Consider the following 19,022-nt stretch of genomic DNA (forward strand, 5'->3'; position numbering starts at 1 on the left):
TAGACCGTAGTCTTTGTCTTCCAAAGGATATTTTAATCAAAATATTAAAAATAAGCTGGAGTCTCATTCAGATAGTTAATTTCAGCTGCCTTTTGTTGTAATATATCATGAATTATCTCTCTGATGGATGGGCAGCCAAATGCAGATAAAATTAGCTTTGCAGTCATTCATTTTAAATTGCTCTTGAATCATTTGGAAGTAAATTCCATTTCAGAAGAATACGCTTCAGGTCTCAGACAAAGAGATAATAGTCCTATATTTTATGATATAAGCAATAATAGTTTAAGTCTTATGATTCAGAAATATAGAAACTTATGTATTAAGTTGATGAAAATTAAGGCTTGATACATAGCAATAAAACCAGCAACCTAAGCTTCCTAGATTGATGTTCATAGCATAATATTTTCCTGTCAAGATTTAGGTGGAATGAAAGTCTATAAAAATAATACATGGTACAAAGCTTTCTCTTCTTGTGTATAAATGAAAAAACAAAGGCTATATGAGATAACAGAAAAGGAAATATTGAGATTTACCTGATATCAAGATAAAAATGGTGATATCATTATTGAGTAATGAGAGAGTGGAAAATTAAGTGTTAGAGAAGGTTAAAATGAATAATAACCTTACATCTAAATCGAAATGGCAATTATAGCTTTAAGTTAATAGTGAATTCAATGTACAGAATAAAAACAACTGTGGAAATTTTATTTTGTTAATTTGAATAAACTACATGCAGAAAACTTGTTTAGCAATTTTATTAATCAAGTCATATGGCCCAAATTTCATAATGCCGTCAATATCAGCAACTGAGGTGTGCCTTTATACAACCTATAATAATTTGGGATAACTGTGGCATGTTGCCAGAAATAAGTTCATTGACTGAAGTTGCTATTCACAAATTGAGTTCCCATTATCTCCCTGAAGACTTCAGGGCTCTTTGGATATTTATATTAAAAAAAAAAAAAAAAGTAGTAATAGGATGCACTCACTGATCTCCCTGCTGAAAAGACAAACTGTTCTTTTATACCTTCCAGTTTTGTAGCATCACCTTAATAGTATCAGAAAGCTAGTTTATTTGTGTAGTAAAATGAATTGCATGTCAGCAACTGATCTCAGTAAACAGTCTACCAACTCAAGGTAGAATCTCAAACCTTGTTATCCCCATGTATTAAATTTTAAAATCTCAGACCTTATTTTTCCTTGTATTAAACAGTCTTCTAGTGCCCTGGAAGATTTAGCTTCAGTGTGGCAGAGATTTGACTTGTTTTGGGTCAGGCCTGTGAATGGACACTGGAGTAATCCAAAGGGAAAGCCATGAGCAAATACAGTCACATGCTTTCCCTTGTGCTCCATTGCAAACACATTTGCTCGCAGACTTCTTTGGAGACTGAGTTTCTGTCTCTGGAAAGCCATGATTCTTCTAGAAAACATCTAATCATGATAAGAAGCTGGAAAATAGCAAATGAGTTCTAAAACAAATATCCATTAATAAAGACAAAGTCTTAATTCTCAGATTTTCCATGAGGTGGAATGCTCGGTTAACTGACATTTGTAGACAAGACCAACTTTGTGGGTATGTGACCTGCACTGTCACACAGGACTCTTGGTTGGATGCTCATCTGCCATTGTTTCAGAATTCTTAATATATTTTTAATGAGGATCCCCAAATTTCCACTCTGCACCAGGCCACACAAATTTTGTAGCCAGTCCCGTTTGTAGATCTTACTATTGTTACAACCTCTTGTATTGTTAATTAATTTGAGACACTGTAAACTCTAAAATACTTTGTGAATCTGGGGCACCTGGGTGGCTCAGTCGGTTAAGTGTCTGACTTTGGCTCAGGTCATGATCTTATGGTTCCTGAGTTTTAGACCCGCGTCAGGCTCTGTGCTGACAGCTCAGAGCCTGCAGCCTGCTTTGGATTCTGTGCCTCCTCTCTCTCTGCTCTTCCCCATCTTGCACTCTGTCTCCCTGTCTCAAAAATAAATAAAACAATAAAAAAAATGCCTTGTGAATCTTTTCTGAATGATCGCAGGTGCCATTTATACAATATTTATGCTTTTATAAGATTTTTATTGACCTCCTACAATGTGCCTGGCATTATGCTAGACTTAATGGAAAATAAAAAATGAAAATGACAATAACTCCTGCCTTCAGAGGAGCTCTCATTCTAGTGTTAAGCATTTGTTATATATTTCTGGCTTTGAAAATTGGTAATAATTGCATAAAATTGGTGGCCAAAACTGAAAAGTAGGTTTCTCCATATGTGTGCAAGGCAAATGCATACATGATCCAGAGGAGCTAAGTTTTCATGAAGAGGTATTTGTAGATGGTCATTTACCAACGATCATTTTTCCCTTGTAAAATACACATGGTATTTGGAGATGGTCACTTTTTCCTTGTAAAATACACATGGTATTTGAAGATGGTCATTTTTTCCTTATTAAATACACATGATATTTGGAAATGATTACTTTTTTCCTTGTAAAATACACATGGCATTTGAAGATGGTCATTTATTTTTTCCTTGTTAAATACATATAGATGTAACCATGCCGGATATTTAAATACTCAGAAGTTTTCTTTTATAATTTTGGTTGAAGAAAATTGGCTCACTTGTTTGATTTTCAAAACTTAGTCTAGAAAAAATATTTAAAAAGAGATTTCATAAAAAGACAATTTCTGAAATTAATCCTCATACTTACCATTTTTTGCCTGGACCAAAGAAAGTATTGTCTTAGCATTCTCAACCCAATGCTAGAGAGGTTGTTATCTGGACCAATTTCCATGGTTGGGCATGGTATCCAGGCCACTTGCTGCAAATGCAGAAGAGGAGAATTTCCCAGCAGCTTGTGAACCCACAGATAATCAGTCCATTCCCATTTTGTCAAATCTATCCCATTATATATATATCTTACTGGCTCAGAGTCTTGAAAATTATCTTTAGAAATGCCATTCCCATCTCCAGAATTAAGCACTAGGAGTAATGTACTATATTGTCTGATGTGAATTTATCTAGGCATGGACTTAAACACCGTATGTGTATTATAAGAAATAGTAACAACCTTATATGATATTGCTGGTTAAGGCATCTCCCTAGGTCAAATTTAAGAGATAGGGTTTATGTAGTAAGTACAATGATATGTAAAAGGAACACTGAATTTAACACATAATGAAAATGTTTCAAATGATGGAAATCTTTCCTATTGTTATAAAATACAGTAAGTGTTATGTAACAAACACCTTAAAAAAATCAACACTTCATGAAACTTCAAACCAAGTCATAGGATTATTTCACTTTGTTAGTAGTGATCCTCTTGTCTTAAAACACAGAATTAAGCAAATACAAAATTAGGTTGTCCATACATTTTTTAAATACATGATTACTATTTTTTCCAGCATTTCACAGAGCCCCTTTTGAGTTGAAAACATATGTGTGACTTTCTCAACTTCCATTAGTCTTCCCAGTAGTTTACAATAAAATGATCAGAAGGAAGAAATACACGCTTTTGGCAAGGAAGGGTAATCAATTTTTAGTGCCTATCTTTCTGTAGGATGTGAATACATAAGTACTTTGCTACATGATTGAATAAGGTAAGGTAGTAAACAGTCATCTGATATTTCACAATCATCATTCCTTCTAAAGGAACAATCTCACTTTCTGAAACAATAACTGAATGAAAACCTTTTTGTATTTTGCAAACCTAAAGAAAAATATTTATATAAAATACATATACATTTTTGCATGTGTATACAGTTTTTTTACTGTTTGTATGTGTACACAATTAGTTTTTACTATTGGTGTATACACTTTTTGTATTCATCAATAGTAAAAAAAGAAAATGAATTGATCCTCTGCCTTCATGAATAATAATTAAAAACAACAGCTAACATTTTACAGAATTTGAGTTTGATATTTTGTGGCATTCTGTTGATAATCAGAACTGTCCATCATCACATATAACAATAAGATCATTGGGGGAAAAAATGAAATAAGAGAATAAGGCCTTCAAGATATCAGCTTTATGTTGATGAATCTGTCAATACCTCAGTTCCCTATTCCTTTGCCTTTCTGAACTCTGTTTATTTAAGCAGTCTTGAGTGTTCTTGCATATTGACTACAGAAGCTGAAATTGATGGAAACAAAGTTATTCTTTAGTTAACTGACAGTTTGGATCCTTGATGTTCAACAATGGAAAAACCAGAAGTGATGCCCTGCCAGAAGAAAGCAAATGAAGGCAGTAAAGTGAGAAAGAAAGCTAGCTATAGGATGCATCATTTACATACCAGTGTCAGAAATTTAAAATTGTGAAGAGCTTTGAAAGCTAGTTGTGTCTGTGATATAAGCAAAGCCAGTTTTCATTGCACAACATATTGGCAGAGATCAAACATGGTTACTATTTGACAGCTACCCATGACCTAGATGAGAAAAGCTCCAGGCCAGGTTTCTTAACAGACAAATGTCCATTTTACTAATGGCCTTCATGCAAAATAGGGCAACACCAGAATGAGTTATAAAATGAGTTTCAAGGTGACATATGAACAACCATTGAATATATGTACTTTCAAAACCTTTTAATTTTGAGGGGCACCTGGGTGGCTCAGTCAGTTGAGCATCCAACTTCACTTCAGCTCAGGCCATGATCTCACAGTCATGAGTTTGATCCTCATGTTGGGCTCTGTGCTGACAGCTCAGAGCCTGGAGCCTGCTTCGGATTCTGTGTCTCCCTCTTTCTCTGCCCCTCCCCCACTCATTCTCTCTCTCTCTCTCTCTCTCTCTCTCTCTCTCCCTCCCTCCCTCCCTCCCCCCACCCTCTCAAAAAGATAAATATTAAAAGAAAAAAATTGTAAAAACTTTTAATTTTGACCTCACAGTGTTAACCCGACATATTATCCTAGGGTGCTTAATCAACTTAAGGAATTAATAATAGTTTTGCTCTCCACTATCTGTCACAGGAAGAAAAATATCAGGTCTGACTTATTTTCAGTGTATTGGAAAGACTCTTTTTACCTTGGCTTTTGTGAAATATGATAATAGGGTTTTAATGGCACTTTTATTTTTTTTCTATTTTTATTTGGAATCATACAGAACCCAAATTATGAAAAACATACCTCAAAGTGGGTAAATATCTTAAGTGGTTTGGGGGTTTTGTTTCTTCAGTGGTGTGGAAATAGCAGGGTGGGAGCAATATATTTAACAATTTTCTGTGCTATAAAAAAAAAATGAGACCATTGACTATTGGTCTTCACGATAATAACTCAGTAATATTCTAATGAGGACAGGTTTAACTAGTCACTTAATACATCTGATACTGGAGGTATAGTTTCTAAATAAGACCAAACAGAATTGCTAGACTCTGGGCTCTACTCTATTGGCTGGGCTCCACTCTGTCAGCCTATTGGCTGCTTTCCGGAGCTGAGAATAATCCTGAGTTCAACAAATAGTTTTGGTTGAATGAATGAATTCATTTGAAAGACTATGTCATGCAGTGGCACCTTTGAATCTGAACTTAAAGATCACTAATTCAGGTTCCTAGTATTCCTTCTCAGCTCCTTGCAAAGAATTTTAAGATTTGCCTAGGAGCCTTATATTTTTCAATGTTTCAAAAGAAACAAATGTTTCTTTTTTTTATTTTTTTAATGTTTATTTATATTTAAGAGAGAGAGAGAGAGAGCGCGCACAAGCAGGGGAGGGGCAGAGAGTGAGGGAGACTGAATCTGAAGCAGGCTCCAGGCTCCAACCTGTCAGCACAGAGCCCGACACGGGGCTTGAACTCATGAGCCATGAGATCATGACCTGAGCCGAAGTCGGAGGCTTAACCGACTGAGCCACCCAGGCAACCCAAATGAATTTTTCTAATGCAATTGCTTCTGCTTTTGTCAGCTCTCAAGGAGAAGGAACACTGTGTGATGGGAGGTGTAGTACTACATTGGGAGGATCACATTTTGTGAGTGAGACAAACCTGAGTTCTGATCCCAGTTCTGCTATTTACAAACTACCTGTATGCTCAGGGCATTATATTTACCCTTCCTGATGTTGAGTTTTTTCATGTGTAAAATTAGAATAATAATCTAAATCATTAATTGAGCAACAAGTCTATAGACCTAACATACTGCCTGATGCATAGCAGGCGCTCGGGTACCTAATTAAGTCATTTATGAGTCACTATTTTTAAATGAATAGCAAGTAAATGGCAAGTGACTACAATGATTTGAATGTTTTCCACTTTCTTCTTGTTTTACCAGATGATGACTTTTTTCATGAACTCCCAGAAACCTTTCCATCCGATCCACCTGAGCCTCTACCACATTTTCTTATTGAGCCCGAAGAAGCTTATATTGTGAAGAATAAGCCTGTGAACCTGTATTGTAAAGCCAGCCCCGCCACCCAGATCTACTTCAAGTGCAATAGTGAATGGGTTCATCAGAAGGACCACATAGTAGATGAGAGAGTAGACGAAACCTCTGGTGAGTTTTCTGCTGCGTTTGAACCACCGTTCAGGATGTACTTACTAACTACTTGGGCATGTTGTCATACTGTGCCTTCACTTGTGAGAATGAAAATGGAGTTACTATCCTTTGGCAAAAGTTTTGAATCAGTTTGGGTGGGATTTGGTTGTCTTGTTCCATGCACTGCAAAACAAAAGGGTGTGGATACATCTTGACTTGATGCGTAATGGACATAGTTCATGATTAAAAAGATAAATGAGGAAAACAAGTAGACCTGATGGATGCAAATGCCCTAGCAAAACATGAGTTTTAGTTGTGTGTCAATTCTGGTGTCATGTCTAAATATCCCGGGATTGGGGAATATGTTCAACTAAGGATAAGTTTGTAATATTTGTTTACATGACTATCAAGTCTTAATTCACATACATAATTTCCCTTTATATTTTTAAACAACTTGCAAACGTTGCACCTTTGAAGTATCCTGTATCCTTAACTTACATCTAAAAATAAATCCTCAGTCAGTTAAGCATCCGATTCTTGATTTTGGTTCAGGTCATGATTCCAGTGTCGTGGGATCAAGCCCTGCCCTGGGCTCAGTGCTTAGTGTGAAACCTGCTTAAGATTCTCTTTCCCTCTGCCCCTCTCCCCTACTCATGCTTGCGCGTGCGCTCTCTCTCTCTCTAAAATACATACATACATAGAAATAAATCCTAATTATCTAACTCTTAGGTAAAGTTAAATTGAGAGTGATTGAGAATAGTGATAGTGTGGGATCCAGGAAGAAGTGAAGTGGTAAGGATAGCCACCATCTGGGTGAGTCTTGATTAGAATACCTTTGTTCTTGGCATGGTGAAAACATTTGACTTTGTTGCTCTATAAATGTTATCCCTAACAGTAAAATACTAAAGGCATAGACATGATAAAGGAGATTTTTAATAACCCGTGGGATTTAGATTGGCTAAAAAGGAAACTTTCTTGATAGCAATTTTTTTTTTCTTGATAGCAATTTTTTACTCCACCATGGGTGACTTAAGATAGTTGCAGAATCTCCTAGAGTTATTTTAAATTGGAAAGATGTATATCTTTGTACAGTGGTTTAAGTGCTTTTGTTCCCTAGCAGTGAGAATAACAATTTGAACTTTCAGATCCATTCTAGATCTATGATTTTATAATATTAAGACATGCATTTGAAATATTAAGAATTCACTGATCAACATTTCCAAGCCAAATAGTGATAAATATTACAAAAGTGAAACCATTTACATATATTTATTTTCTTTCATAAATACCTCTACTTACCAAAATAGATACATGTTTTCAAAATCAGAATTGTAATTGATTCATATTTGTGTACAGATGTCAGATTAACCAAGGGCGAGCAGATACCAGCCCTTGAGGGACAACTGTGTTCCCTATCTCTAACAACATGAAGGGATAGTGAGGTGATGGGACATAAAGAAATGGAGCAGACTGTGAGAGGACAGAGAAAAGGCATCTTTTAGAAAAGCAGGTTGTGCATATATTGATATAACATAAATGGTCTTAGAAAATCAGGTGGCAGCTTTACATAACTGTTTGTCAATTTGTGAATCAATATGCTCGCTGCATGCCATCTGATGGCTGTAGAAATAACTGGGTATCCAACTGTATGGTGGCTTTACTTCAGGGAATTGTCCCGCCTCTCATTCTAATTACTCAGAAAATAACTCCACCAGATGTCTACAAAATCTCAAGTGAATTAGTTTTATTTGTTTCAGCTCATTTACTTGTAAAGATTTCAAACACACAAGTTTGAATGGTAAGAGGAAAAAGAAAGACATCACAAAAGCTGAGATGAAAGTCACAAACCTGTTTAGGCTTGTCTTTACTAAATTAATGAAAATGCCTCTATAGGAAGAGTAGGAGTAAAACCAAAACTGCTCTGATATTGAGCTCTCGTGCCAGCTTCATGCTGTGATGGTGATACATATGTGTGCGTGTGTGGGTGTATATATTTTAGTAAGACGTTTCCCTTCTTAAAACATTGTATTTGTTATTATTTCCACATAAAAGTAATTAGTATTGCATATACCAGTTATTAAAAATATCTTCTAAAGCAGTTTATAAATGGAAATGTGTGGCATGTTTTCATTCGAATTCAGGACAGGACAGATGAAAGCTAAAGGCAGAACTCACAGCTGTGAGGGGTGCCTGGGTGGCTCAGTCGGTTAAGCTTCCGACTTCAGCTCAGGTCATGATCTCACAGTTCGTGGGTTCAAGCCCCGGGTCGGGCTCTGTGCTGACAGCTTGGAGCCTGTAGTTGCTTCGGATTCTGTGTCTTCCTCCCTCTCTGTCCCTCCCCTGTGTGCGCTCAGTCTGTCTCACGTGCTTAGAAAAAAATAAACATTAAAATAATTTTTTTTTTTAAATGGCAGCTGCTAGACTTACACATCTCTCAGATTGATAGTGGGAATGAAATGCCATAGACTTTGCTGTCTTTCATGTTCATCCAGAACTTTACAAGAAATCCAGCATTGAGACAGTGGATTACCTTTAAAGTTAGGAAAAAGACAAAAATGCCCTCGGACACCGTATTATTTGGCATGCCCTTAACATACGAACCTGTGCAAATAGACAAGACAAATGATTGAAAAATATAAAAATTGTAGAGAAAGTGGGAAAATAATCATTTTTGACAGATCATCTGGTTTTGTATATCTGGAAAACATGCATTTTTAAATAAAAAATTGAGAAAAACATCAAGAGAATACAGAAAAGCAGCTGATAAAAGATTCATATAACCCTTCAACTCTTCTTAGTACATCTGGCCAGTTCAAATTATAATGGAATAAAAGATAACATTTACAATAACAACATAAAAGAAAATATGTGTGTATAAAGCTAACAAAAATTTGCAGAGTTTTAGAAAGAAAGCCTTTAAATTCTACTCAGAGTAGGAAAAATACCATGATTAAATAAATGGAAAGACATGTCTTGTTCTTGGATAGAAAAGCAATATTTTTTGAATGTTTGCTATTTATAAATGAATCATAAGATGACCAACGTTGTATGAAAAGTAATTTGTAAAAATAACTGGAAGAGTTCTGAAATAGTATTATAATGAGGGAACCCCAACTCTTCGCAAATATAAAACTAAAGAAATTAAGAGTTTGAGCTGAACAGAAAATAAGACCTACAGTAGATTAATAGATTAAAATAGAGACCAGGAAATTCTCAGTTAAGGCATTTTACAGTGTGTTAACATGTAACACAAGGTGGGCAGTTGGAAAATGAATGAATGAATGAATGCATGCATGCATGAATGAATGAATCTTGGATTTTATCTCATTAATTAGAATACAATAAGTTCTTGATGTTAGGGCTTAATGTTATCATCATCATCACCACCACCACCATCATCGTCATTAACATCATTAGGAGAAAATTTTGGCATTTGTTTGGATGGTTGGTTGGTTGGTTGGTTGGTTGGTTTGAGTAGTGGGCAAAAGTCTTTTTAATAAAGGCAAAATTAAGAAATCATATAAGAAAGCTTTCTGATTTTGAATATCCAAAGCAAGAAAACCACAAAGCTGAGGGACAAGCACACACACTTGATTATATCTGTGGAGATTTATATATATATATATATATTTTTTTTTTTTTAAAGTTTATTTATTTTTGAGACAGAAAAAGACAGAGCATGAACGGGGGAGGGGCAGAGACAGAGGGAGACACAGAATCGGAAGCAGGCTCCAGGCTCTGAGCCATCAGCCCAGAGCCGGACGCAGGGCTCGAACTCACGGACCGCGAGATCGTGACCTGAGCTGAAGTCGGACGCTTAACCTACTGAGCCACCCAGGCGCCCTGTCTGTGGACATATATTAATCAAAGAGCTAATTTAACTAACATGTTACTGGTTCTTAAAGTATATTTAAGAAAAATATCAGCAACCCAAATGGAAAATTGGGGAGAGGTTGAACAGGAGTATATAGTAAAGGAAATGCAAGTTGGTAAATAAGCATCTAAGATGGTGTCAAGATCAAAACAGTATTGAGTGTTGATAAAGGAATGGGATAGGGAATATTTCATCCTTTATTAATGAGGTTGCAAATTGGTACAGTCTTTTGGATTTTACCAGGCCAATTTGAAGATACCTACCAATATTTAAATGTATATACCCTTTTACTTGGTAATTACAAATTTAGGATTTAAAAATAAAATCCCAAATGAGCACAAAGACTGAAATGCAAGGTTGTTCATTGCACCCCTATTGCAGAGGCATACTGAGAACTGTTCATCCCTACATGGACTACTGTGATGTTTTTTTTTTTTTTTTTAAATAATGAGCTTTCTCCATACGTGAAGCTGTAGAAAAATCTCTCACATAAAATTTGAAGTGAAAACCAGAGTACAGAACACTGTATGTAATATGTCCTCATTATGTAAAGGATGCACATATATTTGTCTATGCATTGGCATGTTTTGGAGAAATATATAATAAGCAGTTGACAGCTCAAAATCTGGGGTGAGAGGAGATTTCTTTTATAGTTTGTTTTCTTCCATCCCATGAATGTGTTATTTTCATAATAAATAATGAAACCCGAAAAAAAACCCTGCAAACCATTTTATTGCATCTCTTTGCCTGTTATCATAAATCTCCAATCTGTACAAGTATTGTGGGAATATTTGTAGGCTTCTTATATTAGAGCTCTTTGCTTTTCTGTGAGATCAGAAGCATTATAAATGGAATTGAAATTGAAATGCTTAGTTTGGGGGACTTTTTTCCCTGAAGTTGGATTTACCTGCAACTTTGGTTCTCAAGTCTTCACTTAATGTAGTCTGACTATAGTCTTATGGGGGGGTTAGTGGTGCTTAATAGCAAGAAATGTTAGAATACATCAAGTCTTGAAATATATTACAAATCAGAGAAATGTCTTGGCATTTAAAAGATCAAATTGGTTCTCAGATGATATAAGAGGGAGAGAAGTCACTGCAAATGAGTTTGTTTTTATAGATAACTCTGCCTTAGAATAACAATATTTGGAAGCATGTTTAGTGGAATCAGATACATTGCCTTCCAACTAAGAAAAATCAACCACATTCAATAAAATCCCCATCACAGGTAACTTCACATTGAGAAACTACAAAACAATAATCCTGAAAAAAAGAACAAAATTTCTTCTCCAACTTACAATATTCTTCCTTTTAAATTATGAAGGCATTAAATAGACTCTCCAGTTCTGAAACATGAAGCAAACAATTATTTGTACTCGCTGAGCAAGGCTACCCCACTGATGATAAAATGTACTGATTAAAGATCATTTATTATGGTTAATGTTTCCCTTCCTTCACTTAAACCACATTTGCATTTCTTGCAAATATGTAATATAAGAAACAGAAAAATGGAAAGCAGTATATATTAGGTGGTTTAGAAAATTTCAATAGTCAGAAGCTCTTGATTAGTAATAAGTATCTGTTCTATCAGAATTTCTTAGAAATTTTGATCTGCTCAAAATTGTATGGTTATATTTTTAAGAAAAAAACAGGCTTGGATGCTTTCCATTTACTTGAAGTCTTTTCAACCCTTGTTTCCATGGTACCTAAGATATACCATCGAAAAGCAAATATTTCTCCTCTACAAAAAAGCAGGGGAGTTTAGAAAACCTTGGTTGGTTTGAAATTTTAATAATTCCCAAGATTTTCCCTTTTCCTCTTCAATTATATTCTCACATTAGCACAGTATTATCAGCAGGACCAGCACAACAATGATAAAAACTTCCAAGCTTTATATTGAACACTTTACATGTATTACGTTATTTAGATATCACAATAACCTTCTGAGATCATTTGTTGGCTTCTTTTGTAAATGGGAATACTGAGGTTCCGCAAGATAAAGAAACTAATGAGCCCCAAATCACATAGCTAGGAGATGGCAGAGCAAGGATATAAACCCAGGGCTGTCTGATTCCAAACCTTTGCTCTTGTCCTTGTACCCAGTAGTGTCTCCCTAAATTCTGCCATAACTACCAAACACAGAACAGTTTGTCTAAAAAACATCTGTGAATACATGTTTCCATTTTCTCCAGAAAAGAAAATCCAGTACAGAAGGTCCGCTAGACATTTATCTTCCATGCTTTCTCCTGCCTTCTTTGCCCATGTCAGATTTTCTGTATCTAAGACCTTTCTCATTCTTTAATGGAATAACTTGAACCAGTGCTTAGGATTTGATTCTTTTTATTCTTGAAGGTCTTCAATATTTTGCCAGTTAGCAAAAAGGAGAGCCTTAACAGAAAAAAAGAAACTGATGAAGAGAAGCTATAACAGGGCACTAATTTAAGTGAATTTGTCTTTACTCCAAAAGGAGCGTTTACAAATATGCACTGCTCACTCAGGTCCCCATCTGTTGCAAAAGTGGCACAATTGAATCTTTTTTCTCCTCTTGTATTCTTATTTCAGATGCCTCTTCTCTCCATCCTGTCACCAAAAATAGAAATGTCAGCTTTATCCCTTACTCCAGCAGCCAAAGTGATCATTAGCTACTGCCAGTTCCTTCTCAGAATTCTCCCACAAAACATCCTTCTGTTTTTAATTCTCACTGTTAACTCTCCCAGTATATATAGACCTTTATCATATACCTCTTAGATTATTTAGGTAACTTCCAACACCTGTTTGGTTTCAGACTTTTTCCTCAGCAAACCATTCTTCAGTTCGTCACAGGCCTAAAGCACAGATCCAAATGATTATACCACACCATTTCTTAAAATATATGATGGTTTTCCTATGTCCGTGGATTGAAGCTCATCTTCTTTGGTCTTATATTCAAAAAGTTCAGTATAATTGGTCCCCAATCAAACTCTCTAGCCTTCTTCTAATAGTTTCTCTTCCACCACATGTCCTAGACACTGGGAAAATTTGACTTTTCCTCTTAAGCTATGTTCAGTGAGCCACCAGTGTCTTATAAGTGCTATTTGGGAAAACAAAAACAAATAAACAACAACACCCAACAAAAACTATGTGGTCAAATACATTAGGAAACACTACAGTAATTATATCCCCTTTTTGGAGAAAAGTATAAAGTGTATTTTCCTATAAAAATCCCAGGAAAGCTCTACAGTGGCAAACTTTTTTTAACCTCATCATATTTGGCAACTGAACTGCTTTTCACAGAACCTCTGTTAAAATATCATGAGCCCTTAATGTCATACCAGGACTTGATTTAGGACATGCTGCTCTTACATTTTCAGAGGGAAACAAGATGGGGTTTAAGTTGTATTAAATGAATGTAAACACTCTTTCCTTTACATTTTGATGTCTTAGAATCATAGAAACTTTAAGTTGTGAGACTATGGCAGCCATTTAAACCCAAAGCCATTATTGGCTTGCTCTTTATTAAATTGACTATAATCAATTTTCTGTTAATCTTGACTCAGTGGTCCTACCTAAGTCATGTGGAACTTTAGAAACACGTCTGGTCACTTTCTGGCTTCTTAGTAATAATGTTAGATACTTGAAAGGGACAGTTATGTTTCCCTTTCTCAAGTTACCTCGCCTCTTCCATCTGAACATTATGAGCCCAAGAGTAAGCTCCATGAAATCAAGGATTATGTCCATCTTTTTTGTTATTCTACTTCCATCCTTAACTTGGCATTGGTACTTAGTAGGTGATCAGTAAGTATGTGTGTATGAATGAATGACCTTTACTCCATCTTCTCCCCTATCCTACTTCTGTCAAAATCCTACTCATGCTTAAAGAAGTATCCCAAATGCAATATTGTGATGAATCCTTCTGTAAAACCCATGTCATATGTAACATGTCTACGTTTCTCTTATTTGTACTTCTGTTTTTATTATACTCATAAGTGTGAGTTGTGTATGTGTAGTAGGTTAAACCATTAGAGATTATCAATATTCAATCATTTTTGAGGTAAAAAAATGTCCATTTCTTATAATACAATGCTATGTTACTTATTAAAGAGTTATATATGTAAGATATAAACATGTATTTCATATACACATATAGTGATGTATGTATAAAAACACATGTAGTAATACATATGTACATAATATACATATGTAACTGTGTAGTTGTGCGTATATATCTATATCTGTCTCTTCAATTAGATTGGAATGATATGGTATGGCCTCTGTTTTGTAAAGTTCTGTCTGTTCTGAATTTTATAATACAAGGCACTAAGCACAGAAGATAATAAAAGTTTGTTTTGTGGAATTATAGGTATTCATCCTACGAAATTTGAGTACCTGTTCTGAATTTTATAACATAAGGCACTAAGCACAGGAGAGAATAAAAGTTTGTTTTGTGGAATTATAGGTATTCATCCTATGAAATTTGAGTACCTGAAATTTAGTGAGACATACTGATGATGTTTTTATTTGAGAAATTTCATGAATAGGTGATTTGGGGAATTGATAAGATAGCATAATCTTCTGTAAGGAGAGTTATTTTACATATTAAGTATACACACCATACCAATTATTTTTCTCTATGTAAAATAACTCATTAACAGAGTGAACATTTTCAAAATGAAGTTACATGGCCTTTGTTTAAATTCTAGTAAATGGTGAATAAAATTTGGAAGCTGTACTTGAACTTCATTCCATAATTTTCTATTATGTCAGTGGGAGTACTGCCTTAGCAAGAATAGAGCCTTATATCTGTAATATATTTGTCTGCCAATGAAGATAAATGATTCTGGAAAATAAACCAATTATTTATTTGATTTCCTTCCCAGAGGTACTCATTTCAGTACCGGAAACTAGCAACTTTTTTTTTCCATTGTTAGGCTGGCCTCAAAATAAAAATAGAAAATTGGTAAGGATCCATGTAGTACACAAAGGCTTTTCCACGGAGTCAGTCTGATACTCTGGCAAGAGACCTCAATCATCCTGAAATATATGTTTTTCCTTACTCTTCATTTGTTAGTGCTCACAGTTGATTCATCCTTATTTCACATTGACTTTAAGTCTTTAAACACCTGAGTTAACATGGCCCACATAATCCCAGCTGCAATTACAAATACATGCTTGGGTCAGAGTTCCAGAATATAGATTCTAGTTGTTGCTTCCACTCCATTCTAGCATGAAGATGAGTCTCGGCTGCCTGAATGATTCAGGCTCTCTCACTGTAGAGAAACCTGGGTTTTGTTTCCTTTCTTTTCCTAACTTACAAACAGAAGAGAGGGCTTGAAAAATTTCAGACTACCTATTTAGGTTCCTTTTGTGTCTCATCTACTGTTTTTGTGAAGTTCTTAATGTTTGTTCATTTTAGCCAATTCCAATATTTGCATGTATTGATATTGTAGACCCTTCACCTACTTCAGACACCCTGGCTTCATGCGGAACTATGTAATTTTAATTTAATTCTGTCCCGCAGGGAACATTTTTCTTATTTGAGTTACATACTGTATAGAAAATTTTAATAGCATGTATTTATTGAACAGATATGGCCCCAAACATGATTGCAAAGTAAGAGGCAAGAGCACATTACATCTTTCAGTGCAGTTTTAGTGAGCTATCATTTCATTAGAGGGAAACAGAAATTTTCTAAAATCATATACAGCAAGAGTTTTTAAAGCAACGAACACAAAAGAATTCTCCTCTGCCAGTTAATGCTTAGGGCAAGGTTACTTGTGATGCATTACTCCTTTGTCCTCCCACAGCTGAAATGAAAGCATTGATTAATACAATTTAATGAAGAATGTGTGTGTGTGTGTGTGTGTGTGTGTGTATACATGTAGACATGCATGTATATACATATGTATTTATGTGTGTGTTTGTGTCTGTGTATTTACCCCACTTTAGAAAAAAAACTAAATCAAATGCTACCCATCTCCAAGCCCACAAAGAGGCTACAATAAGAAGCAGGAGTCCAAGGACCATTCTTCATCTAGATTACTTGCTACCCAATCAGGGCATTTCAGGAGTAAAAGTAGTGATTCTGTTGCTATAGCAATTTTGCCATGTGCCCAGCAACAATGCATGTGCTGTGGCTTTGAGTTTTCATATGCTCACTTCAAAGTGAGAAGAGCACAAGTGTTAAAACCTGAAGTATATTTTTAATCTCACCTTTGGCTATAATATGTGAGGTGTTTAAGGAGAGTCTCTTATGCTTTATTTTTATAGGAAGAAACTTACTGAACAGAGTTTTGGATTGTTACATGAAATGAATTAAGCATCCTGTTTAAGGAAGTTTAAGAAACAATTTCAGCTTAGAAGAGAGGGTTAGCTTCTAAAAAGCATGGCTTTCGCTCAAAATTAAAATACACTTTTTTGGTGTTGGTACCTACTGCGCTAATATAAATAAACCTCGCTGATAATTATGGGATAATGACCCAGGTTGTTGTCCTTTTTATTCTGTGATGTCACACATTGTAATCTCTTGTATTTGAATCTCTGTATCATTAAATCTTACTATCTAATATTAGCTCCAAAATTAGCTCAAAATTCTGATACTGTTTTTTTTTCTCTCCTCACCCCAGCATATTTTTTTGGCATCTTCAAAGACACAAAAGAAAACTTTTTAATTAAAAAATGCCACAACCAAGGAAGAATCAAATGCTAAAACTTGAGGGGAGAGGGCTTTCCTTACTATGAACCCTTTAGTCTTCTCTCCCAGGTGTCATCAATCCAGAGTTATCCCTATTGAAATACTCTTTCCAGTTCCTCCAAAAAGCACCATTTGGAGATACAAAATCAGCATGTATAGCATGAAAGCTACAATTAGCAAAATATCAGGGTCTGGCAAAAAAGCAAACACAGCCCGTAGGAAGTATAATATCTAGCAATGAAAAACAATTCAGGTTAGGGAAGCCTTGGACTAGTTGCTAATTTCATCAAGGGTTTAACCTGCTGCTTTGGGAGAAATCTCCAAGAACATGAAGGCAAGCACAACAAGGAAAAATTAGGATGCTAGTTGTGAACCCTGGGTGCATTTGGGATTTTTGAAAACATGTATGTCCTGGCCCCACCTCCCAGAGAATGATTTAATTGGGAGCAGGGCATAGCTTATTCTTTGTTCACTAATTTTAAGCTCTGTAGAAATGCTAATGTACATCCTGGTTGAAATGGGGCAAGAGGAGACACTACTGTGAACGCACAGCATAGAGGAGGTATAGAGACACATGTTTTGTTCAAAATCCATGCCCCAGATACTTTTCTTGGTGCTGTGAGTAGAGACACAACTAAGACCTGATGCACTTGAAGAGATCACAGCCTGAAAGGGGCAAAAGGGATGAGGAAAAAGAGAGAGAATAAAGAGTATGCTTTACCATTTGCTGGGGTTCTCCTCTCATCACAAGAATAAATTCATGAAACCCCTTGGTAGTTCCATGGTATAGAGTTACACGGTAGAGAGCCCCTGCTTTCTGCAATATCCTTTCGCCTGTCTCTGCCTATTAAACTTCTCAGACTGAGAGATTGCAGCCTCCTGAGGGAAGAGGGGGGGAACTCTAGGCTTGAGTGAATTAAAATTTAGCTGGAAAAACCCAGGGGAATGTTCTGTACAAGGCAATTCCAGGAATGGCAGGGAATGAATGGCATGCCTCTTTTTATAGCTACAGTCTTGATGATCCTAGACAATGATGCCCTCTGTATGAAGTGACGTTAGTGACTAAAAGGCTACCTCCCCACACCCGCTCTGTGGGGCATTTGTGAAACCAGAAAAACACTGCATGGCAGACAGCTTTTCCTCACCTTTTTGCTCCGTCAGATCTTGAATCCATTCTTTGAATGTAGACAGTAAATGCCCTTAGTCACTGTGTTAGTTTCCTAGGGCTGCCACAAGAAATTAGCACAAAATTTGGGGCTTAAAACAACAGAAATTTATTCTCTCAGTTTTGGAGGCTAGAAGTCTGAAATGCTGCAGAGCAGCGCCCCCTCTGGTCACTAGAGAAAGGTCTGTTCTTTGTCTCTTCCAGCTTCTGGTGGCTGCCAGGCATTCCTGGGCTTGTGGCAGCATCACTCCAGTCTCTGCCTCCTTCCTCACATCACCTCCCATTCTGTGTCTCTCTTCTCTGTGTGTCCACTTATTACTGGAACTGGGACCCACCTGGGGTAATTTAGGATCTCGAGATCCTTAATTTAATTGCATCTGCAAAGACTCTTAGCCTAGTAAGGTAATATTCACCTTTGCTAGGGATTCGGATGTGGGCATATCTTTTGGCAGGGGGTGGGGCTACAGTTCAAAAGCACAATGAAGCTTAACAGACATCTCACCAAGAACTGCAAATAAGCATATGTCATTAGGGACATATATGAGACACCACTCTGCTGCTATTAGGAGGGTCAAAATCCAGAACAATGACAACAGCAAACGTTGACAAGGATGTGGAGCAACAGGAACTCTCATTCATTGTCAGTCAGAATACAAAATAATACTGCCACTTGGAAGACATTTTGGCATTTTTAAATCAAAACTAAACATACTCTTTCTGCATGATACAGCCATGATATTTACCCAGATATCTTGATATTTACCCAGAGCTTGATATTTACCCAGAAAAGTTGAAAACCTATGTCCACACAAAAACACAGATATTTATAGCAGTCCAAGATGTCCTTTAGTAGGTGAGTGGGTA

The 19,022-nt window shown here is 36.0% G+C and overlaps 1 protein-coding gene across 2 annotated transcripts in view; it reads left to right on the plus strand.

Annotated features, from left to right (window-relative positions):
- The window catches only part of UNC5C (unc-5 netrin receptor C), a 362,776-nt gene that overhangs the window by 199,451 nt on the left and 144,303 nt on the right, over nucleotides 1–19,022 (plus strand). For both annotated transcript variants that reach the window (XM_045472350.1, XM_045472359.1), the window contains exon 2: nucleotides 6,247–6,468. In XM_045472350.1, the coding sequence (XP_045328306.1) occupies nucleotides 6,247–6,468 (222 nt within the window). The remainder of the gene's footprint in view (nucleotides 1–6,246; nucleotides 6,469–19,022) is intronic.

This window comes from Leopardus geoffroyi, chromosome B1, assembly GCF_018350155.1.
Source record: "Leopardus geoffroyi isolate Oge1 chromosome B1, O.geoffroyi_Oge1_pat1.0, whole genome shotgun sequence".
Lineage (NCBI taxonomy): Eukaryota > Metazoa > Chordata > Mammalia > Carnivora > Felidae > Leopardus > Leopardus geoffroyi.